The 25,000-nt window shown below is 39.1% G+C and overlaps 2 protein-coding genes across 2 annotated transcripts in view; both read left to right on the forward strand.

The window, feature by feature from the left end:
• LOC137997262 (uncharacterized) overlaps window positions 1-15,740 on the forward strand; it is a 27,349-nt gene extending 11,609 nt beyond the window's left edge. Inside the window, exons 5-19 of the mRNA XM_068843144.1 lie at window positions 57-132; window positions 396-474; window positions 1,852-1,945; window positions 6,932-6,995; window positions 7,518-7,600; window positions 7,837-8,003; window positions 8,312-8,351; window positions 9,231-9,290; window positions 10,030-10,178; window positions 10,593-10,624; window positions 11,927-12,022; window positions 12,201-12,310; window positions 13,361-13,465; window positions 13,861-13,991; window positions 15,380-15,740. Of these exons, the coding sequence (XP_068699245.1) occupies window positions 57-132; window positions 396-474; window positions 1,852-1,945; window positions 6,932-6,995; window positions 7,518-7,600; window positions 7,837-8,003; window positions 8,312-8,351; window positions 9,231-9,290; window positions 10,030-10,178; window positions 10,593-10,624; window positions 11,927-12,022; window positions 12,201-12,310; window positions 13,361-13,465; window positions 13,861-13,991; window positions 15,380-15,590 (1,497 nt within the window). The 3' untranslated portion in view covers window positions 15,591-15,740. The remainder of the gene's footprint in view (window positions 1-56; window positions 133-395; window positions 475-1,851; window positions 1,946-6,931; window positions 6,996-7,517; window positions 7,601-7,836; window positions 8,004-8,311; window positions 8,352-9,230; window positions 9,291-10,029; window positions 10,179-10,592; window positions 10,625-11,926; window positions 12,023-12,200; window positions 12,311-13,360; window positions 13,466-13,860; window positions 13,992-15,379) is intronic.
• Window positions 15,741-21,001: 5,261 nt separating this feature from the next.
• Window positions 21,002-25,000, forward strand: part of LOC137997263 (lipoma-preferred partner homolog) — a 15,264-nt gene continuing 11,265 nt past the window's right edge. Inside the window, exon 1 of the mRNA XM_068843145.1 lies at window positions 21,002-21,963. Coding sequence (XP_068699246.1) covers window positions 21,723-21,963 — 241 coding nt within the window. The 5' untranslated portion in view covers window positions 21,002-21,722. The remainder of the gene's footprint in view (window positions 21,964-25,000) is intronic.

Here is a 25,000-nt window from a genome sequence, read left to right on the forward strand (position 1 = left end):
CTACAAATTATTTATCACAGGTTCTCATAATATTTTCTGGATTTGTTCTCATACAGGTTCTGTTATGGATCCATTTTCTGACTACAGTTCTAGCATTTACCACCATTTACTGGTTCTCTGCATTTTGGACAGGTACTGTAACTTAAAAGCACTACTGGTAATTGCAGTTTCAGTCGAGCCTCCCCTCACGGACACATTTTGAGAATAAACAGTTTTTTCCTTCCTTGAGAGCTGATTAGACCCTCTATTTACACATAAAAAAGAATGTTATAAAATATTGTTTCAATGAATTGATAACTTGAAGTTACTTAAGTTGAATATAAATTTTGTAAAAGGAGTGATGTCTTGTTCGCAGCCAAATAAGTTTTTTTTTTCTTGGTTTTGCTTGATTGCAGGTGCCTTGATGCTGTTTGGCTTTGTGTATGGTCCAAATTATACCAGGCTTGGAGGTTTTGTTGGGAAATATGGAATGAAGTAAGTTTGCCCTGCTTTGGCAATGAATCATTAACCCATTGACACGTGAACCGCACTGGACTGCCCCCATTGACAAGTAAAATCATCTGGCATTAGACATTAAAATCTGTTAAATCCCACTCCTAGGAGTCAATGGTTTCATACACCATTTTAGAGTTTTGTGCTTAGTTAACATGCTTTTGAATAAAAGCGAGGCTGTAGTTGACCTTGCTTTGATACAGCATATGTAAATCATGTAATTCTAAAACGTTTCTGTTTACACAAGAAAAGAAGTTAGATTTGTATGAAAGCAAGGTCAACTCCAGCCTTGCTTTTATTCAAAGGTCTGGTAACTGAGGAGTGTGAGAACAATGTGCAAGCCAGCAAGCCATGTGAGTCAACATGCAAGTAACACAGTTATTGAAAGCTAACCATTTTAAAATGGGTGCTTAGACTTAAATACTGTTTATCAGCGCTATTTGAAATGGGTGCTTAGACTTAAATGTGAGACTTGCATGGCTTGCATGACTCACTGGATCACAGATTTCCCAGCCCAGTAACTGAGCACAGAACTGTAAAATGCTCTAATTAGAACTCTGTTTTAACCCATTGACTTCTTAGTAAACTACTTCCCATTGGCGAGTAAAATCATTTGGCATTGTTAGAGTAAAATCTATTTTAGTCTCACTCCCAGAAGTCAATGGGTCAATAAAATTTAAAAAACCGAGTGGCTTAAGCATAGAAAACTAATTAGAGACTACTTTGTCTGGTTTAAGTTCTTTTTTGCTGTGTTATTTTGTTAAGTCTGCCAAAGTTTTTCCATTTTTCATTGTTTTGTAATTTGCAAGGACTTGAAAAAATAGGTTCCAGACGAGTATAATGTATGCTGCTTGATATTATATATGTCCCCAGAAATTCATTAAATTTGATTCACATGGATTTCAATGAGTGTTTCAAAGTGTTCCCTTCCTCTTTTCCCCAACTTTAACATCACTTACGTCTTGGAATACAGACAATTAGCATCGCAAGGTGAATGCCCCACCCAGACCTAAAAATAACACTAACCTTTATTATAATATCACCCTAACCTCATTGTGAGAGGTAAATGTAGGATTCAATTTGGTGTTGCATTTTATTATTTGCATTGTTTTTGTACATACTAAATAGCTTCCCAAGAGGGGTCTTATTAATTAAGAAGATAATAAAACTCCCTTTTAAGCACTGGATTTGCTTGCCATTATTTCAAGAAATGTGCATGTTTTCAAGTGCACAGCAGACAACAGAAATCTAACTTGTTTAAAAATGTTTATTTCTGCACAAAACAAAGCCAAATGACCGCGCATAATGTGATGTTGAATTGCAAGATTTAATGAAAGAAATGTTCTTTTTCTTATTCAGCAAGAATACCTTTGTGACTGCCTTTTCTGTTGGAGGAATCATGAATTTAATAGCTTCTCTTTTGATGGGAATTTATGTCTTGCTGGAGCTGTTTGTGAGTAAAGGGAATTACATTTTATTATTCGTTGTGCTCCATAATTTATCTATTAGGTGAATGAATAATCAGTTACCTTAATCCATAAATTTTGTTTAAGACATATACCCTCAAGTGCAAGAAATTAGTTGAGTCACCATTAGATTTTAGAGCCAATTTTGTACATTGTCCACTTTAAACTTGTAGACTTTAAAGGGGCTAGGTCACGCAAGTTTAGGCAATTTCAGCACTGATCGAATGGTCATAGAATTAACTAAAATATCAAAATAACTGTTCAAAACTATAGAAAAACTCTAACAAAACACAGGGAAGCCAAGAAGGGACATGGATGGACAAAACTGGAGAGGATTGAAGTGGATTGAATTTGGGTAAATTTGAAAAACGTCAGCCCACCTTTTTTCAAATTTATATCAATCTATATCAAAATGTCATTTACAAAGCTGGAAAATCATTCTCAGTTGTTACGTGGCCGGGATTTTGCAAATGAAAGACTCTTGCCAAGGCTGTTGCCTAACAGGAGCCCGGTAGCCTGGGGCTCCCAAAGAATAGCTCTGGGCGCCTTAATTTTTCACAGCAACACCTTTCACTTCATATGTTGGGCTCCTAAGTTCTCAGCATTTAGCTCTGAGGGCCCCTTTAAAATTTTGTTAGGCAGCAGCCTTGCTTGCTGTGCCAATTTGACGTTTAGAGCTCATAATTAACAAATGAAACAAAATTACCTAAAATAGCGTGACCTAGCCCCTTTAAGGCATCCACAAACGAGGAAATGTTGCAGAAACACTGTCTCCTGAAGTGTTTCCTTGGCGCACGAACAAGGAAACATTTGCTGAGGAAGCAAAATGCTTCTGAACAATTCACACCATTGTTTCGTTGATTCCTTTAAGCTCATAGAATGTTGTTGCAGTGTTGATGACTGAGATACTTACATGTAGATTTCAGTCATTGGTGATTTTACACAGCAGTGTTCTCAATTGAACCTGTAACCTGTCACACCTGTTAATGGTGTCACTTACATTTGTTACAGCTTTAAAAATGTCCCCCAAGTAGTTCAGTTTGTCAATAAGTTGCAGTGTTATGGGAACCCTGCATGCACCATAGTTTTTCAGTTATGGCACACTCGGTTAATAATATTAAATAAAGATGCATCATTACATGTAACTTTCAATCCTGTATATGTCAAGTTGACGTATTGAAATCATGCCTAAATACTTGGTTGTCAGATGCATATTAGTTAACTTCAGGAAGTTTTCTTACCATGTTCACCTATATTTCAACTCAGTTGTAATTAGTAGTAATTACAGACATTCACATCTTGTAAACATGAGCAAAAAAAACTTGCACAGATCTGCATATTTCAGAACAAAAACAAAAAAAAAACTCATGTGAAAATATTTGTCTATAAGATACATCCCGAGTTCGGAACAGTCACAGTCCCCCCAAGCTCAGTGTGAGGGAATTAGGCAACATTGCCAACAAAAAATTTAAGGATTTGTATTGGAATCCTGATAAAAGACTTAAGAAGAGGATTATAGGAAAAACTTCTCAATTAAAAGCCTTACCTTATTGCTGTTGTGGCTTGCTTTCTTCCTGTGTGGTTTTTTCCAGATTCAATGCGATATGAGCCATTTTCAATTCCTGGGTTGCCATAGTATTATAAAATCCCAAGGCTGCGCACTCCATTCTGGGGAACCCACGAAATTAAGGCAATTATTCCAAATTAACAAACTTAGCCCTATAGGGGTGCCAGACCATTGTGTTTCAACAAAACATTTTTTTATTGCCCTGGGTCCAGACATCACTGTATTGTCTTAATTATGCATGGTCTCACCTCCTTCTTGTTGACAAACTTCAAAAACACATGGAAAAGGGTTAAAAGATGGCTTTGTGTACAGATGCTAATAATAAAATTTCACTGGCTTCAGTAAGTCAAAACACAAAATGTTCGTAGTTGCACAATATCTTACAAGAACAAATTTTATTTCTTGAAGGCTTGATAAAATTTAATACAGTTACAATGATTGTGAACAGCATATAGTCTCTCTTTGCATATAAAATTAAGGTCCTATTAACCCATTGACTCCTGGGGGTTCCCCATTGACAAGTAAAATTGTTTGGCGTTAGACAGAGTAAAATACTGTTTTAAGTATGACCAGTTTAGGCTGGTTCAGGGGTGAAAGGGTTAATTAAAGCGATAAAGCTGCATGAAGGTGCAAACTTACCATGACTTCTATCTAAGAATTAAGTTTTTTTTTCTCAGTTTGTAACAGTGCTAGGCCTCTTGTCTTTTAACCCTTTCACCCCCGTGGGGTTCCCCAATGGCGAGTAAAATCGTCTGGCGTTAGACAGAGTAAAATCTATAAGTGGCACTCTTGGGAGTGAAAGAGTTAAAGCCATCTTTCAAACGCTTTTTTTTCCATGTGTTTTTGAAGTTTGTCAACAGGAAGGAGGCATGACTGTAATTGGCACATTGCAGTCATGTCAGGACCCAGGGAGATTAAAAAATGGGTAATTGTGAAGAAGAGCTCCCCAAAAATCCTGTCGGCCGACTGTCGGTCAACTGTCGGCCGACAGCTTACCGACAGTCTACCGACAGCTAACCAACAGGTTACCGATCGGTTAAGAAAAAAGAAAAATTGTGGTAAAAACGAGCAGTTAACGTGACATTCCGTAATGGTGATGTATGACTCGACAGACTTCACCTACTTACCGATCAACTGTTATCGGTTGTTATCAGATGCGTATAGGATATATCACTTACGTAATTTACAACACACCAGACAATCTAAGAATCGCATTGGAAGATAATTTAATCGAAAACTCTGCTAAAAACTCTGAAAACCATAAGCTACGTATCATAGTCAGTAGAGGAGACAAACTCTTTCATTCAAATCGCCCTACAATGCAGCGCGGCCTCTTATGGTATGTCATGTATGTATGAATGATGTTTACAATGTGGGAAAGTATCGCTAGCCAACGCTAAAACAGTGGACAAAAGCCATATTAGTAGTATAAGTGCTGCTCAGGGTATCGTTATGAACTGCCTTTAGCTCTTTTCGCCTAGTTTAGAAGCAATAGACAAGTAAATGCTTATGATCATTTTAGTTTGTCCCGCCGACAGATTACCGACACGTTACCGACAGGTAGCCAACAGGTCACCGACTGTCGGCCGACTGTTGGCCGACAGTCGGCCAACACTTTGGCCTCAAACATAACACAAACTGTCGGCCGACAGTTGGACAACAGTCGGCCAACTGTTGGCCGACAGTCGGCCGACTGTTGCCCAACTGTCGGCCAACAGTCGGCCGACAGTTGGACAACAGTCGGCCGACTGTCGGCCGACAGTTGACCGACAGTCGGCCGACAGGTTTTTTGGGGAGCTCTTCTTCATAATGGCCAAAAAATGTGTCATTGACAAACAACAGTCTGGCACCCCGGTAGGGCTAAGTTTGTTAAGAGGTTGATTCCAAAGGTCAGTGTGTTCAACTTGGCTTGTCCTACCATCTTTAGGAAGGTTTTTTCTTTCGGCTGCTATTGCCTTGTTGGTAGGTTGAAACGAAAGTTCAATCTTCATTGATTCTGATGTGGAATTCTAACTGCAGGAACATTGTATCTTGGAATAATTGCCTTAATTTTGAGTGTACAGCCTTGGGATTTTATAATACTATGGCAACCAAGTCTTTTCGACTTGGCTTGTCCTTCCGTGAAGCGACCCACTGTGGCAATAAGGGAAGGATTTTAATTGAGAATTTTTTCGTATAATTATTTTCTTCTCAAGCCTTTCGTCGAAAATCCAATACAATTCCTTATATTTTTGTCGCCAATGTTGGCTTACCCTCACACTGAACTTGGAAGGCCTGTAGAATGACAGAATCGGGCACTTCTCCACAAAAACTATGTACTTATTGACTAAGTTGGAGGGCCGGACAGGAAAATATTTGGCACGAGGTCATGGTGTACAGACTGAGCATAGCAAGGTCCGACTGTTCCAAGACCGAGGGCCAAATATTTTCCTGTCTGGCCTGACCTAAACTCCATCAATAAGCATTTTATCATATGGGCTCTTTACATTCATGAGCACTCAGAATTTGAAGTTTGGACAAAATAAGTAACAAATCTACACAGACTATTTATCTAATATGTTGTTTGCATTTGCTTTTCTGGCTGTAAATAACTTGGATGTTTAAAAGCAACGAAATCCTCTAAAATTGTGTTCCTAGCAGGGCCGTACGACTTTTTCTGGCCCTGCTCACGCTAATGCGTATGGCCCTCATACGGGGATTTTCCCAATAGTTTTACAATGAAAGTGCACGCGGGTCCGTACGCCACTAAGGGCCATATGATAAATACATCTTATTCGATGGTTTAACATATAATTTATAATATGCTAGTATTATATGTTAAACCATCAAATAAGACATTTATTATTCCACTACAAAAAGGTGTTATTTTGATTCAATTTTATCTGGTAAGAGTGTTTCTGAAAAAAAGGCATCATCTGTCCTTCCGGGCGCTAGTTCACAGTGAACGATGCAAACAGCACAGAAAGCCAGCCAAATGTCCTTTATTTGATTGTATAAACGAAATGATGAGAGACAAGCGATGACAAGCTAAATTCTCTGGCTTTGTGTCGCAAACTGAAAACAATGAAAAACTGCCAATCCGTCCGTATTTGCTCTGTTCTAAACCGGTCAACCCAGGACACTACAGTGTATTACCGTCTCATATTTTGAGTGTTAGACTCTTGACCAAATATGGTAAAATGGCATAATAGTGGAATAATAATATCAATTATTTATCCAATTTGATTTGATTTCATCTCTGAGTGTATTTGAACTTCTTGTGTGCCCACTTATGTTGCAGACTAAATTTAACCGCTTGACTCCCAGGGGTTCCCCAAAAAAAAGTCTGGCGGGTTTAGGCCGGTTTGGACGTCAAAGGGTTCACTGGTTACAAGTTTTTTTTTCGTGAAATTCCTTTTCCCTACAGGCTTATGAATGTGACCACGAAGAAGCAACCTGTTTGCGCCAGAAGGAATTAATGTATTGGTCAAGTAAGTGACTCATTGTAATACTGAATGATTTCAAGGACATGTAAAAGTACCCTAAGATTGTGAATGGCTTAGAACAGTGGTTGCCATCTAATGTTTTACATTGTTAAAAAGCAGTGTCATGTTTTCTGGGGTGAGCGAAACAAGAGCCTTGGTCATTATTTATTCCTTGGTTAATGAAAATGCAGCAAGTTTTTGTTGTGTTGAGAGTGACTGCCTCCTACTAATCCACGTAGCAAATAATAATAATAATAATATTGTTTTTTTCATGCTCTCTTTCAGTTTATTTCTAAAACTAATCAGAACATTATTTTTTGAAACTGCGCATTTAGGCAAGTGCTTTTCATGGGTATTGCAAGTCTTTTTGCCAAATATCTCTCCCCCGGATCACCTCTTTTATTACAAGTCATTTATTTCAAAATTTGGAAGTGATGTCCAATCTCATTTCTTCCTTGAGGTTCAATGATTATTGCTATCTTATAAATTAATAGTTCGTAATGCTAGGCATTCTGTTGTTTCTTGCAGTTGTCTTATATTGTGGCCAAGCTGTTGTCCTAGTGGGAAGTGTAGTGATCTGTGTCATTTTATTTTATAATTTCAAAACTGAGGTAAGGGCTGGCATGCAGTAATTACAGTGTAATTCAACCTAATTGCCATAAGGAACACCCTCAGAGGTATTGTTGGTTTTATATGATGTCACGGTGACCATGTTAGAGTCTACCCTAAGCAAGAAAATTTTGTCCCAAACTAGTCCTCTGGAAGTCATGCTTCTTTGTATGCAAATGTTTTCTGTTCTTTCGGGTAAAAAAATGGGTAGTTAATGAATGTTTTCCTGCTTCATCAGGTTGGTGACTTGATTGAGACATACTTGGTACAGATCAGAGACATTGACAAGGTGATGAAAAGTGCCAAGACTGGAAGCGTCAAAGAGAGGAGAAATGCTGCATTTGAACTGGCCAGCTTAGCAGCTACTGGCGATGATACAAAATTCAGGATTGTACAGGAAGGAGGGTATGCTATTATAGGACCTGCTATTATAGGGCCCAGTGACCACTGCGATTTTCCTCATGATTCAAACAATTTGTACAGTAGCTGGCTTTTTCCATGTCATTCCAAGGTTAGGCTAATTAATTTAATTTCTTTTAAAATATGTATTTTTTATGACTGGTTATGCATGGTGCAAGGAAACTTATGAGTCATTTTGATTGAGGTTTTAACACATTTTGCATATTGCTATGAATAATCAGTTAACTCTAACAATATTACAATGTATATGTAAAATTGATTCTAGCAGACTGTTTTTTAATGTTTTACTGTAGGGTAGAAGCTTTGATGAATTTGTGTTTGTCACAGGATCAGGTAGTCATATAAATTACATTTATTTAGTACAATGATGTACTGCTGGGTTTTGATACAGGTTATAAACAACACTCTGGTTACAGTCTGTGTGTAACCATTTAGCCACTATCATCATCATGATTCTCCTAACTTTCCTTAAGTGTACTTGGTTGTCTTAAGTAAAAAAAAACTGTTTCTTTCAAAGTTTTCTTTTCGAAGGCCCTTAACCCATTGGCTCCTGAGGGTTCCCCATTGACGAGTAAAATCATTTGGTGTTAGAGTAAAATACTAAGTATAAGGGTTAATGGTTGGAAAAAATATTTTGTACCTGTAATTAATTGACCTATGACTGAGTTAGGAAATAGAATGCATTTCAAACTATTTTGACATCACAAACTGATCTACATTGGGATAGTACTTAGAAAAGGCAATGTAAAGTAGTTTTAACAACAATCTGTTATCCTATCCCATCCCATCCCATTCCTGGCATTTCATGGTAACCTATTTCTCTTCTTTGCTTGTTCATGATTCAGAGCCAAACCATGGCCCGTTTTCCCATCTTTTAAAGCATACATCTAGGAAAAATTTGCTTACAGGGAATTGTAACAGAAGAGTTAGTGCTTCAAAATTTTACTGGGTGGGTACCTTGAAGTTGAAAGCTCTATTGCACATTGTCTCTCTCAATGATGACGTTCAAGTGGGAGCCAGCGACATACTCTGGAGGGGGAGGGGTAACCAACCAAGAGATTAGTACTCCATCTGATGGGTGGCAACACTGACACTGACTTTATGGTACAGCCCCAAGAGTCCTCAACTTGTGAGCCACTGTAGTCCTTCTTGACCCTGGAGTTAAATTTAGTTTTGTTGTTATTTAATATTGTCTTGTCAATTTTTTGTCAGGCCACTCAAGAGTATGCCATAGAAGCTATATCAGAACTTCTAACTGTTCCAGATATTCAGGTATAAACCCAAACGTCCTGACAGGTCCATAGACCCTGCCTCAAACATCTTTAGTTGCTCACTTTGTTTGTTTGACCTTTCTGTGGCAATTTGATAAGCAAAATTAGCATTTAAGACAATGCATATTACTAAAAAAACATTGTTTTAAGTTCAAAGTATGTTAACTTTTAATTTCATTCTATTGGTCAATCATCTGTTTCCAACTTGTAGTAGTGTTTAAATTGCATTTTTCCTTGAAATAGCCATAAACTTTACAATTCTTACTAACCCTAAGTATACTACAAATAATTATTGCAGAAATTTGTTGGTGCTAAAAAATTCAATGAATGAGTTCTGCAAGGAAAAGTTGTAACTGCCCTTTAGAGCTTTAAATATCAGCAAAAACGTTAGTGTTTATTTATCTCACTGTAGTTGATGAGTCGCGTACTTTGTTGTGATGATTCTTTTAATGAAGAATTTTTCTAAAAGGGCCGTAATTGTTTTTATTTTCCTGTTTATTTTTCTAAGATTCGTTTGTGTTTAATAATCTACTGTATCTGTAGCTTACTTTCACAAGTGCTGGGATTCATAATGATAGTTATTCTGAGAAATAATTCACTCGGGCTATATTTTTCCTTAAGAAGAGCATTACAGACTAAGAAAATGGCAAGATGCCTTTTATGTCTCTTTTGTGATATGGCTGGAATATGACCAGTCAGGACAGGAGAACAGTAACTAAGAGAGTAAATTTTCTTATCAGGATCAGTTTGTGGAGATGGGTGGAGTTCGCACCATGTGTGCGCTGTTACACTCCAAAGAAAATCGTGTGGTAAATGAGGCTGTGACAGCACTGTCGTACATAGTCTCTGACAGTGAAGAAAATAGACATGTTGTCGTTGGAGAAAATGGGTGAGAGAATATATTTATGGACTGTTTATTTCTAATAGCCTATCTTAAGTGCTCTTTCAAATTGTCCAAAACACTTGACTATTCTCCACACCAAGTCCCCCAAATGGAGTCAAGGGAAATTCCAGTGGGGAGGGGATTTCAGGCTTGAGAACCTAAGTGAAAGAAAGAAAATATGGAAAAATCCTCAAGTGGGGTGAGTGCCTCATTCTTTGAGGTGGGTGGGGTGGAAGGTTAAGGCTTACTATTTACTTTCATACATTTACTTTAATGTAAAACAAACTGAAAGGAAGTCATGGGCAGAAATACAGGGTAGGTCAATCTCTTCTTTTTTTGAATATCCCCTTAACGAGGGTTCTTCGGTCTTTGCGTTGTATTAAAATTTTTATACCTAAAATTATGTTCGTTAATTTTTAGTCTGGAAGACCTCTGTTATGTTGCTGAACGAGGTAAGCTGTGTTTAGTAGTGGTATTAGTTAAAAATTAAAAACCATTTTCAAGGGAAATAAAGCAGTGATGTAATTACTATTTAATCATAAATTTTGAGAATAGAACTTTTAAATGCAGTGCTACTTACATACTTAACTGACCACTCTCCATAGGGGTTTTTCAGGTTCAATGAAACATAATCAATGAAACAACAGAACAACATCAGAGATATCGCGGCAATGAAAGGCTTATACTTGCAAGTAATTGAAGACAGAAGCACACACAGTGCATTTTACATTTTGACACACTCATCCGAAAAATTGGTTTGTGCCTTGAGTGGGACTCGAACCCAAGTCACCCTGATTACTAGTCGGGCATGCTAAGCCACTACACCATCAAGGCAACCGAGCTGGCAGCGCAACAGATTAATGGGGTGACTTAGCGGCGAGGGGAACCCTAAAGGCGCTGTTACGCTGTGAAATGTTTCGTGCAACTTGTCTCGCAATGTTTTGGCGACATTGTGACGAGACAAGTTTGCAAGAAACATACCATGCAACGGCCAAAATCGTTGCGAGTCAAGTTGCAAGAGCCGTTGCTGAAAGTAGAATTAGGTGCTACTTTTCGTGCAACTTGTCTCGCAACAATTTAGGCCGTTGCAGGGTATGTTACACTGAAGTGTTTCATGCAACTTGTCCCGCCATAGTGTCGCCAAAACATCGCGAGACAAGTTGCACGAAATATTTCACACTGTAACAGCGCCTTAAGGCCCAACTTTTCCTCACTTGAGTGTGTATCCTTGCCTCTATAACCCCAAACAGGGCTTAGAACAAAGTCAGGGATTTCGCGGCAATGAAAGGGCCTGTTCTAAGTCCTGTTTGGAGTTATTGAGGCAAGGATACACACTCAAGTGAAGAAAAGTTGGACCTTAGGGTTCCCCTCGCCATTAATCTGCTGCGCTGCCAGCTCGGTTGCCTTGATGATGTAGAGGCTTAGCATTCCCGACTGGTAATCAGGGTGACGTGGGTTCGAGTTCCGCTCAAGGCACAAACCAATTTTTCGGATGAGTGTGTCAGAAGGTAAAATGCACTGTGTGTGCTTCTCTCTTCAGTTAGTTGCAACAGAACAACATTTGTTGAAAATGTTAACTGGTTGGAGGCAAACCACTTTCCTATTTACAAGTGCATCTGAGAAGTTGAGCCAAATACCACCAGGATCAAATTCAATTATTGGTCAGGACGGGTCTTGAACCCAGGATCCAAGTGCTCTATCCACTGCACTGCACTTCCTCTTCCAGAATACTGATCTCACTATTAATTTTTCAGTGCAAATTCCAGCTTCTCGCATTGTTGCCGCAATTTTCCTTGAACTTGCATTCACTGCAGAAATAAGGGTGATGCTGTCACGACAAATTGCTCCAGGTTAGATACTGTACAAGAATTTTATACATACTGTTTAATACAATTGAGTACACTTACTGAGCACCAATCTCACTAATCCAATCTTCTCAATGTGCCTTTCCAAATCATACTACTAAATATAATTTTGTGTAATATGAGTTTGGTCTTTCTCACGCTGGTTTCTTTTACTCCGTTTCAGCCACATCTCTAGTTCACCTGTGCAAACTCAGAGATCCGGAAACACAGCGACTCTCCCTTCAGACTCTAGAGCTGTTGGCTATTGAGAATTCAGATGTCATCATACAACATGTAATTGATTAATTCATATTTTTTAATTCGTTCGGTTGTAAAATTCATAATTGATTCAGACTCGCTGCTTCAAAATAAAGATCAATAATATATCAAGGCATCCAACGAGAAAATTAAGCCAAAAGCCTTTGAGAGACATTTCTAGGATCCTTGTAATGTTCCCTGCTAGCAAAGGTCTCTTTTCTTTGTGCGTTCGCTGGGCTGACGAGTACGGGAAAAGAGATCTCTGTCATGGGTTGAAACTCATTGTGTTGAGTATGCGCTGTGCTTACTTAGCGACCGAATCCTCACGTGATAGATTATCGATGGGTGCCCCTGATAGGTGCCCCTGATAGGTGGGTTTCATGGACCCGTGGATGAATGTAAAACAAATGCAAACTCCATTGCATGTTGATTCCTGATGTGAAGTCATCAGTGACCAAGCCTCCATTACTCGGTCAATTCGGAAGGGCGTGGCTCAAGCGTGAACTTTAAACCTCGATTTGAAGGAAGAAACCTCACCCAAAGCCGAAAAAAATATTTGAGCAGTTGTCTTCCTTCTATTTAGAAAACAAAACTACCAAAAAACCGTACAGGCTGCTCACTTATTTCCAAATTTTATAGCTGACATGTACCCTTGTGACTTGCCTTTGATCATGTTCAACAGTTGCGATAGACTAGCAGTACTCTTGGTCACTCCGTGTTGTATATAGACACTGGCTTAAGATCTGGTGATGTGAGCCTTAGTGGCTAGTCTACGACTTTGCTTTTTTGTCGCTTTTAAGTATTCTGTATTTACATCAGAACAGCGCAGAAGTTTGTATGGTGACAAGATTCACTAGCAGCCTTTTTTACAGTCTGAAATAAATTTGTTGATATGATGGGATCCCCAAGTGTGGAAGTCAGTGTTATTCAATTAAAACAGCATGGTATGAGAATTTTCATATAAGAATCGTCTAAAGAATATTCAAACTACACATGTATTCCAGGATCCCTTAACTTTTGTTAGTAAACTGAATGTACAATGTTCGTTTGTAACCCAACTGTGAACATTATTATATTTCTTGACAGGAATCGCTTCTTGAATTGTTATTAAGCCTTCCTAAACTCGCTGATGACCAACAGCTGTATCTACTGGCGGGAAAGATCATTCTGTATTATGCTGAAAACGAACTGGTAAAAAAATAATTTTGATAGTTTATTATTTATTTTATACTCCACAAAATTACTCCATCGCTGTTTCCATAGCAACTTCCGTATTGCACTCTATAACCAATTTATGCATTCGTCTTTGACCAATCAGAAACGGGATATTCTTTTGAGTATATAATAAGATTGCTTATTTTATGGCATTTTATAGCTTGAATCTTGAAATTCGCCCATTGGGAAAAGCATGTTTAATACAGTTATTATGAGAACTTTACTGTGGAAAGGATAAAAGAAATTTAAAAATCACAACGTTTGCAAACGCTGTGGCATCCATTGGCATCTAAAGCGGAAAACAAAGCAAAACAAGGCTTGTGAGCATGGCATACTAATTTGCAGGATAAACATATTCTTTGTGTCTACAGGCTTGTCAGAAACTTGTGGAATCAGAAGACTTGAAGCCTTGTTTGATGGAGTTTTCATACAGCTTGGATCCACTCCTGCAGAATGTAGTGGCCAAAATCGTCTTGGCACTGATTGATTCCCATGAAAACAAGTTAGTATTGTCTGCAACAAAAGTTAATTTTAGTTTTTCTACAATGTAAGCCAAAACCATTTAGTGTTCACAACAAATGCAGGCATATATCAAATGAGTCAGACTGCGTAAAGGGCGGGAAATCATATTTCAGCCAATCATTGTTCTGCATGAGTAGGGCAAATTGTTTGCGGTGTTGTGGTGTGTTATCTATATATTACCGATTTGCTGTGCTTGGTGATCCTCACTACGTGAGTAGCGAAGTCTCTTGGTTGCCATGGTATCTAACGCGGTTTAACGCCAACCAAGTTTCGAGCAACCCAGGTGCTAAGGAACCTTTCTCGAAAGTCCCGTAACTTTTTAGGTGATTTTTGGGTGACAAAAAGAACTATGTATCTTTAAAACGAAAATCTCTAGAAACTTTGCATTTGTTTTTATTTCTCTGGCCTTGAAGAGATACAGTAGAACCCCGCTAACTCGAACCCCTATAACTCGAACAACCCCGCTAACTCGAACAGAGTCTCAATTCCCTTGGATTTGAACTAACTTTTCAGTCATTTTTACCCGGATAACTCGAAACCCCGCTAACTCGAACAGATTTTCGTTTCCCTTCAGAGTTCGAGTTAGCGGGGTTCTACTGTATTCATAGATCGGTTTTAAAAAATACATAGATCTTAGTTTCAAGAATTGCTTTTCGAGCTCGAGAAGCTGGTTCCTAGTTGGTAATTCGGAGGTGTTTAGCAAATTAGGTAGCCACCACGGTGAAGTAATAGTTTCAGTTGGTGGGTTTTCGATTCGTTAAGCTTGTCATTGATAATTCTTCATACCCGAGTAGCATCAAACTGTCTGATTGTCAATCAGTCCCCAGTTGTTCAAACGATGGATAGCGCTCTCCGCCGGATAAATCACTATCCAGCTGATAAACTTGTCATTGCGAAACCAATTGCGCCATCCAATGGATAGTGATTTGTCCGGTGCATAGCGTAATCCAACTTTTGAGCAAGTGGGGCCTGGTTTCTGGTTGAAGTGTGAACCTTTAAAGCCCGACATTATTCACCCTGAAGTCGCTGCGGTCGTTTTTTTGTTTTTGTTTTCAAATGACGGCTTGTCCAAATGCCTATCTAATTGGCTGAATACACTCAGGCGAATCACGCGGGAAACAACATGTCAGCCATTTGGGTAATTTCGTGTTACACGAAATTCAGTCACGGTGCGCAATGAACTTTGGACGAATGTGGGCCTTTAACTTCCGTTTTCTGGGATGTTACTAAAACAGTTATTCGCATTATAAGTTTCTCCATTTCGGAGACAAATGTCACTAACTGTGTAGAACATTGGACAGATTTAACATTTTCAAAAAACAAAGCCAGACAGTTATTGACATGATTTGTTTTCTTGCATTCTTCAAGGGATGAAATAGCTGCTCTCGGCTTGGATGAAGTATTGATACAAATCAAGAATGAGTCATCTGACAGGGACGCATGGCGCATGGCAGATCACGGGCTTATGATATTACACAACGTCAAGCCACTGGGCAAACAGACATCCCAGTCAAGTAACAAAAGCAGTGGAAGTGGAGGAGGGCTAACCACAGCACTACCAATCAAAAAAGCTCTTTGAATTTTCCACGAATGGTCTGTCTGTACCTTAAATAAGTTCATTGTCGTATTTATTTTCCTACTTCCTATTTTCACCAATGTTGAGAAAATCGGAAATCGTTTTGGAGGAAGATCACGAAGCAGATTTCATGACAAAAAGCCAGGATTTTGCTTTGGTTAAGGCAAAAGAGCAGTAAATTGGGTGTCATCGAGCTGGCATTAAAATCTTCGTGCGGAAATTCCTTTGGATTGTACCTGCAATGCCGGCGTATTTTCGTGGATGTGGGCTCGGCAGTCCTCTTATTGGTCGGCAATCTTGTGAAGCAGAGAAGGTTTGGGAGAGAAAGAACGTTTTGACAAAGGGGTGGACGCAAACATGGCGAATCGGTTATTTAATGCCATGCGCTAGATTGAATTTGCAAACACTCCAGGGACACGGGAAGAAAGTTCTTGTCGACCCTCGCATCCCACCATCATCGAATGACCACAAATGGCAGATCCATTACAAACACGAATCGCCTAGGGACTGAGACATGTTTGTATCGGGATTTTATTGTATCGAGGTTCTTTTTCATACATTCATCTCTAAGTCAGGTCAAGAATTTCGTTCGTTGTATCGATTCGGTCTCATGTAGGTCCATTAATCACTGCATTGGCCGAATTCTTACCAGAGACGAATAACTGTCCGCAATTCGTCTTGATATAAAACCGTTTTACAGACGCGCTGAAGACGAATCAATTTAACACGAATTTTGGTCCCTAATTCGTCTAAACACTGGATTTATGTCTAGACGAATCGCAGACGAAATAACCGTCTTAGACGGATAATTCGTCTCAGGCGAGTCATTCGTCTCTAGTTAACAAATAGATTCCATGTTGCCGTGCGTCTGTTCAGTAATAGATCACAGATGACGTCAAAATGTGATCTATTACTGAACAGACCCACGGCTACATGGAATCTATTTGTTTTATATAATAAAGAATTAAACTTTATTCGCATAAAAGCTGATGGTGACGTCAATCGTGCGTCTGTCCTCTAATAGATCATAGGCAAGAACCAATCAAAATCCGTGAATACCTTGGGTTATTATATAAAATAAATTCGACCATTTTATTTCCCGCGTAACATAAACCTGAATTTCTCAAAGTTCTCAGGACAACTGACTCTGCGTCATGTAAAAACAGTAGCACATTTTATTTCCGACTCAAAGCAAAGAAAGTTGTAGACGTTTTGATCGTATAAGTGCTTCAGATTGCAGTGAAAAATTCACTGGATGTTTTTGGCTAAAAAAGCTTGTATGATATATTTATACCATTTCCTACTTTTTTAAAGTAAAATATCTGAATTCAACCGAGGCTATATAAACGTTTTTCATTTGTACTTATTTATCTTTGCAAGCTTATCTTCTGTTGAGTAGAACAAAAGATCAATACACACTTAAAATAAATAAATAAAAATGTCTTAAAAAGAAGAAAAATATTGAGACATTGTTCACTTCCTTGTCCATGTCTTCGAAAGGCCCGAACAAATGCCCCCAGAAAAATAGGCTAGTGAAAGATCAGTCAATAACACCAACAACCAAAAACATCATTTTGCCTGTTGTCTTTGATGGGCCATGAGCCATTTCTGGTGAATTGTTCCCAGGGTCTTCGTTTTCCATACACCCAGGTAGGAATTTAGGATATCCATAGTTCTTTTTTGCCACGGGAAACAGAATATATGCAAACTTTACGCAATGAAATCACCCTTCGTCTCTGATAATCTCATTTTTATCTTACCTGTAATCCGTCTTGAACTCTAAAGTCAAATTACGCTTGTAAACAACAATGCCCACAGGAAATTCGTATTCATGGGCTATACAAAGTTATTTCTGCATCATTTTCAACTTGGTGATATGTTTGTCTACACACAGTCAGATATTCTACTTTTTCTGGGGGTCTTGGTTTTTATTCTTCGTCAGTTTTCAACATTCCTGTTTGGGTGTATGGAAAACGAAGACCGTGGGATAATTCGCCAGAAATGACTCATTGGCCACTGTAAACAACGGGAATGATGTGCTTTGCTGTGTATTAAGTGCTTTATGTCTTATATTTCTTAAGGGATCTTCGTTTTTCGGGTCTTCGATCTTCTTTTTCCAGGTCACCTTTTTCGACACAGTCTTCAACTCTTGGTTTTCACTCACGTGATCAACAGCTACGTTTTTCAACGAAATGAAAAGAAAACGTTTGCATGATAATAGAGATAAATTCCCGGGGGATTAGGTCGGATACCAACATGGCCGCCGTTTCTTTGGGGACACCAACATGGCGGCCGTGACTTCACGTGAAAACCGAAAAGCGCTTTGCACTATCACTAAAAATAGACTTTTTGTCAAATGAGCCCCCCCGCGTAGACTCAGACAAACATTTCGATATACTGATAGGAAATATATGAGTGAGGTCATGTGAGGTAAGTGATAGTGAAGGAAAAAAGAAGAAAACTTTATAAATCTGTGGAGTTGGTTTCTAAAAAGGGGGTAGAATGGATAGTACCAGAAACCCATAAGGGTTGAAACGTGTAACGGCCCCTTGTGTGCTGGAAAGCAAGCTTCTGAAGCTTTCTGAATGTTCAATTTGCTAAGTACCATATTTGGAACAACAAGAGCGAGGGGTTTCCAAATATGGTAATTAGCACTGAAACATTCAACCAATCAGTTCGCACTGAATATTCGGAAACTGCGAACGCGCGTTACACGTTTCAACCCTTATGGGTTTCTGATAGTACTGAACACTGTTGATGTAAATCGGACTCACAGTATCCAGACAAATGACCATGAATTGCCGAAATCTCTCCAAGAGTTGGAGGAATCAGGAGAGAGAGTCTTCATACCGCTGCCAAAACCATCGTAAGGCATCAAGAAATGTAAGCCTTGGCTAATCGATTGAACGCGGGAATTCTTAACTGTTAAAAACATATATTTGTGCTCTACAAAAGGTCCCACAGCGGTAGTTCCTGATGTTCACCAGGAGCTGAACAAGAAGGTTCATAAAAGGGAAAGCACTATCGCTTCGAATGACAATTTTTCCCATCCTAGTTTTGAAAAACGCACGAGATTGTGAAATACGCCTAAAAAATAGAGGCTACCCGGAAAGCAGTGTTTAAAGGCATCTCTCTGAACTGAGATTCTTCAACAAAAAGAGGTCATGCACTAGGAGATGAAAACGCACATTTAACACAATTCTGGCTTTTGTTGCAAAATACCACTCCGCTCACGAGGAAATGGCCCCTAATAGAAAATTACCCCGACGGGTCTCACCAATACAGAAAGTATCCTAAACATTCATAAAAGCTAAGCTTAGGCCTAAAAACTGTTGTTTAAGCCTAATTAGGCCTAAGGTTAGCTTTTAAAAATGTTTAGGATACTTTCTGTATTGTTGAAACAATGACCTGCAACCGGGAGAGGACAAAACGCGGAGCCCTACTCCATGGAGTACTCCATGGAGTACCCTATGGAGTACCCAAATGGAGTACCCTAAAAATACTATTTCGAATGAGTACTTTTGATCCATGTGTAAGCAGCATCTCAAATAGTGCTTACTTAAGCCTCAACACCCATTTTAAACAGCATTGTTCAACAGTATTTAAGTCTAAGCACCCATTTTAAAAAGGTTAGCTTTCAATTAGTGTTGTGATGGCCGATTACTTCATGTAAGCTAACCTTTTTAAAATGGGTGCTTAGACTTAAATACTGTTGAACAATGCTGTCTAAAATGGGTGTTGAGGCTTAAGTAAGCACTATTTGAGATGCTGCTTACACGTGGATCAACAGTACTCATTCGAAATAGTATTTTTAGGGTACTCCATAGGGTACTCCATGGAGGAGGGCTCCGCGTTTTGTCCTCTCCCCGTGCAACCTGCGACCTGCAAATTAGACCCGCCGAAATTACCCTCATCTAAGAGAAATATTTAACACGCCCCCCATACTACCTAGTATATCGCAAAGAAAAATCCATGAAAGATATCTTAGAGCAAATCATCAGACAACCAGTTGCGAACAGCAGGAGTAGCGTAGGCCCATCAACACTTTTTCAACATGCCGACCTGTCGACGGAGTAGAATATTTGTAGAGAACAGCACTTGCACTATGGTACCATTTCCTTCCAACATCGAACCTTTTTTTGTATTTTCGCCGGAGACCCATGGGCCATTATCGATGCTCGGATCAAGCGTGTGGTCACTTCCACTGTTTCCACGACCTTTAACCCTTTCAATGCCAAGGGCTTACCCATTGACGAGTAAAATCTATAAGTTTGGAGGTGAAAGGGTTAATATACAGCCCCTCACTCGTTTAATAATTAAAAAGGTCATCACGTTTGCCCAGTCATTTTCAACTGCCTACACTTTAAACACCGTTCTAGCTGCTCAATCGTGTATTGTTCTGGTTCTCTCTCGAGAATGGAGCCAAGAACATGGTCGAAGTCGCTTAAAACCGAAAAGATTGAAGCACATATTATGCCTCATTTCCCTTGTCAGGGGCACCCAACGAGAATATAGTTCAAAACCACTTAAACATAGCATTGTTAAACGTATTTTAGTATTTAAACGGTAGATATAGGCATATTCTTATCCCCTAAAAATTTTTCATCAGTTCGGATTTCCTAGCTGAAAGTCTAGTGATCCGAAATTTATAGGGATCAAAACTTACCTTTTCGAAAATTTCAGCCAGAAAAAAGGCTCCCGAAAATTTTAGGTGAGCTTTTTAGGTTAAAAATCCGTTTAAAATGGGCAATTATACCATTTTTTAGATGTTGGAAAATCCTAGGACAGGAAGGCTAACAAGAAATTTTACAACAAATGTTCCGAAAATTCTAGATCTCAAATCGTCTTCCGAGCAGATATTTTCCGAAAATTGACGTTGGGTGCCCCTGCCTTGTGACTCGTACAGACTGAACTTTGTTTGTCTGAGTCACTTGAGGGTCTATAATTTCATGACGTCATTAGTGCAAAGCGCTATTGAAAACGCCAAGAATCCACACGACATAACATTTTAGTATGGATCTCGAGATTTCCTACCGAACAAAAAAAAATTGTCACGGATTTTGTTTCGTAATGCCTGCGTTGAATTTTTAGTTCGCTAAGTTCCTAGATAGAAGGCTGGTTCCACTCTTAGGGAAAAGTGATTAGCTGTTTGTTTACCTTTTTGTGTCGCCAGACTATCAACGCCATTTTGACACCCTGTCGACGAATGCGGATCCGTTGGAAGAGTATGTGGAGCTCTCTTCCTGAGAAAATATATTGATGAGGTAATTTCCTTTTCTACAAAAAAGGGAAGGGATAAGCAAGCAGCTGCCTTGAAAAATGTAAAACTCTAGCTATGTGCAGGTCATGAAAACTTTAATGAGGTAGTAATGCGGTCATTGGCTCCTTTTCCGTTTTACCGGGGCCTGGGTTCCAGATTATGTGTTCCTCCACAGGCCACAGCCATGAATTTGCTGAGCGCACAACATAAAGGAATTACCTCCTGTACCCAGGTCAATGACATGTAATACAAGACAAAAACATCGAGGACACGAATCTAATCCATTCCAATTGTTCTCTCAAAGTGTTGAGCTCCTGTTCATCTACAGCATAAGCGCCTTTAAGATCTGACAAAAGATGTTGCCAGTTTCATTGTCAGTCACTCCGTCATCGGCCGCCGCAGCCCAGATGGAATTCACAGCTCTGCGCCAGGCTTCTCTGTTCTTCATGTTAGTGGGAAGATCTTTGATTTCCTGTCTGGTATCCTTGGCTATGACATCCGCGTAGTTGAGGGTCTCCTTCACCTATTTGAGCACGGAGTCTCCAGCAGATGACTTCGGAGATGACTTGGCTGTTGTCTCGAAGGCAGTGTGTTGCAAAACGTACTCTCTGCTGTGACACAATTTGGTTTATTGTACTGTGTTGGTTAATTGTCATGGTTAAGGGATTGAACTAAAGATGATGATGAAAATATTTAAAGTATGATTAGCCGAGCTTTTCAGCCCCGCCCGTCCGCAGGCTCACGTTCAAAATCGTCACATCCGAATTCCGATCATTTCATCTTTTTTCCATTCTGTGCCAAATAAAGCATTGACAGTTCAGTGTGCTGAACACAATAAGTTGCAGCGCTTGAGTGATTCGGTGTTTACATTTACAATGACATCCAAGACTACACCAGTTCGATTGGACCCAGTGACGGGAAAAAAGATTCCACCGCCAGTATCAGCTAAACCTGTTAGAATGACAGCTACAAGGCTAACGAAGGCAAATATTCCCAAGCCGCCTCCTACCCCTCTCCAGCCATCTTCTGGCCACAAGAGTGCTGAAGAAGAGCTAGACGCTCTCACTGATCTTCTTGTGAAGAATTTAGAAAACACAAGCGATCCAGATTTTTTTGGTGAGCTTACAAATTTTATTGTTGATAGAATCCCCGCTGTTAACGTTCTTTGTTTTTTTTGTGCGCGAAGTCAACTTTCAATTTTCTGGAAGTTGAGGTTTTGTGACTCTTGGAGCGTCCCTTAGGAATTTGTGATCCAGCTGTTTTTAACCTTCATCTTTTCTTGTGTTTTCCGTAAGGAGATCAGAATAATTAGGTTTTGTTAATCCTAAGGAGCAAACAGATGTGGTTTGAGTGGCTCAGTGGAGTTGTCGTCAACACACAGACATAAATGGAACGTGCAGTTTGAAGTGTAAACACAGGAGTACTCGTGTTACAAAGGGTTGTTTTAAATAATAACCAAACTTGACATTTTCAGACGACTTGCTTCAGTTCGTTATCACGTTTATCGGGGTGGAGAACTAGACTTTGGTGAAAAAGAATCTTGTCACATTTAAACTGTGCAAGCTGCTTCGTTGATCATTTATGCTGAAGTATTGTTTCTCCAACAATTGCTTTTAAAACCCTTTGTCTTCGAAATTTGCGTCCACCATTTGTCATAAACATGACCATTAGATTGGTATTGAAATCTTATCACATACCTCTGCGGGGTGTTGGTGGGAATCTATCTTTCGAGGAAATCACATCTGTTCTTTTACATCACTGTCTTGGCTTTTGAAGTCCTTTCGATTTCATTTTGCCTCGGTTTCTACTTGTTGCCTGTTTGTGAGGTTTTAATTCTTGGTCATGCTGTTTGACCACTGCATCAGCTTGTATTAGAGAAATAGATGAGAATATGATGAAGAAGCTAATGAACAGTTGACATTTGAACTTTGGTTCTGAAGCTCTGCTGGCTGGAGGCTGTAAACTAAATACCAGCTAACATAGAACTTTTTCACCTGTGTAAATGTTGTGAAAACTATGTTTCTGTGTAAAATGTTATGAAAACTGTAAAGTTCAGTGACTTTACTTTGGGTTCATTCTCCGAAGTATAATTATCAAAAGGTTCAATTTTTACTGGGTTGCCATATGGCAAACCCAGTCTAGAAATGGAGGGCATTTGTTCGGTGTTATTTTTTTTTTTCTTCGGTGTTGGTACATGTCTTGCCTGTCACTCCCCTGGTAAGTGGTATCTTTGTGCATAGAGCCTTCTGCGCGTATTTTCTTAGCATCAAGAAGGTAGTGGAACTGCGTAGATTTCTCTGGTGGACACAGTAGAATCATTAACTTAACCGGCAATGGCGTCGAAAGTCATGTAACGCGAATGGCGTTTTAGTGGATCCTTAAACAAAATATACCCTTATGGAGCTCAATAATGGCAAATCAATTGGATACTGAACAAGACAGGCGACAACATCGACAACAATTTGTCGCCCGTCGAGCCGTCTTTTACCAAGTGTGCTGTTATGTAGAACACTGAAGATTCACAGGGCAACGATAATAGTGAATTCACAGACTAGACCAAGGTGGGTTGAATGGAATTTCAAGCGTTAAAATCGCTGAAAAGGTAAGATTATTGTCGAAGCAATGCCGCAATTGCGTGTCTTCACCACATGTTCCTTTGATCTCACATCATTGTGTTTTCCGTCAAAATATTCGCTTGTTTTCGCTTTCGCTCGAACATATTTACCTTTATTACATGTCCAGTGAATAGTTTTATCCTCTGGGATGAATTTTCCGTCGAAAAATCAGTTATTTGGGCGGTCAGTGTAAAACGCAGACTGCAGACTGCAGACCGGGGGTAAAATGCAGACTGAGGGTAAAATAAATATTAATAATAAAAAAATGAGTCATAAGGATAAAATAAAGATTGTTTGAAAGACAATCCTGTGTTACTTCTGTCAACAACTCACATTATCATGACTGCAGGACGTTGCACCTTTTGGGGATGCAATCGTACGCGTTGAAATCATCTGTGCTTTCTTTTTGCACTTCCAGATGCATTGCAATGTTCCAAATTATTTGTCACACCGGTACATCGAGGGAAATCGATCGAAAAATCAACAATTATTCCTTCGAATACCTGAATAATCTCGGTTGTCTTTTTTCGGTGCAACGAAATGCACAAAGAATTTCATGTATTCCGAGCAATTAGGACGCGGGGATTTCATTGGTTAAGCTATGCGTGATAACCCCTAGGGAGAGGTTATAATTGAAAATTACATCTTCCAGATGCAAAACAAACGAACTTGTGAACTAAAGGATAAACATAACGTACACGAAAGCGAATGAAAGGATCCTAATAAGAAATTTTTACACCTCAGTCATACTGGCGTAAGCCGACTGAATTAAAACGTTAAATGGTTGCAAAATCCACGTTATCTCTGTCTTTGTTAATTGGTATTGTAGCCATGTGTGTCAAAATAAATTGAGTTATTGGGTAATTACTCTTCTTTGTTCAGTGCAGCAAAATGGACAGTTGAATTACGGGGTGGTGACTTCTTTGCCTAAAAGCAACTCACTTAACGAAACTATCCTTTTTCCAACAACAACAAGGATTCAAACAGCTTCAATTCTTACAGAGTTTGATGAAAATCCAGATTTAAAACATGCGGTGGGGCAACCAAAGCGATGGAAGCTGTATTGGGGTTTCAGTGTGAAAGTACAAACGGCCACTAACACTCTTATAACTCTTTTTTCATTATTATTTTATTAACCCGCAGTCTGCAGTCTGCATTTTATCCCTGGTCTGCAGTCTGCAGTCTGCGTTTTACACTGACCAGTTATTTGGGTGGTTTCGGCAACAGAGGTTAATTATTCGTAATGCGATCGCTTCCGTTGCCGTTAGCAATGGGTCGCAAATTTGACACTTTTATCACATTATCACATTACGCATGGAATCCACGTTATCTATTATTCCTAAAAATCTAAAAATATTCGTGCCTCATCAGTTTTCGGATTTATGTCCAAGAAAGCAGATAAATTGCAGAAAATTTTAGTTTTGCATCCAAAAATTCGTAATCAACGCTAAAATGACCAAATTTTGCCTGGAAAACATATTTTTTCGTTCAACTTTCGCTTTTATAAAATGTTTCAGTTGTCTGTAAATAAGTTATAT

Source organism: Montipora foliosa, chromosome 3 (genome assembly GCF_036669935.1).
Source record: "Montipora foliosa isolate CH-2021 chromosome 3, ASM3666993v2, whole genome shotgun sequence".
Taxonomy (NCBI): domain Eukaryota; kingdom Metazoa; phylum Cnidaria; class Anthozoa; order Scleractinia; family Acroporidae; genus Montipora; species Montipora foliosa.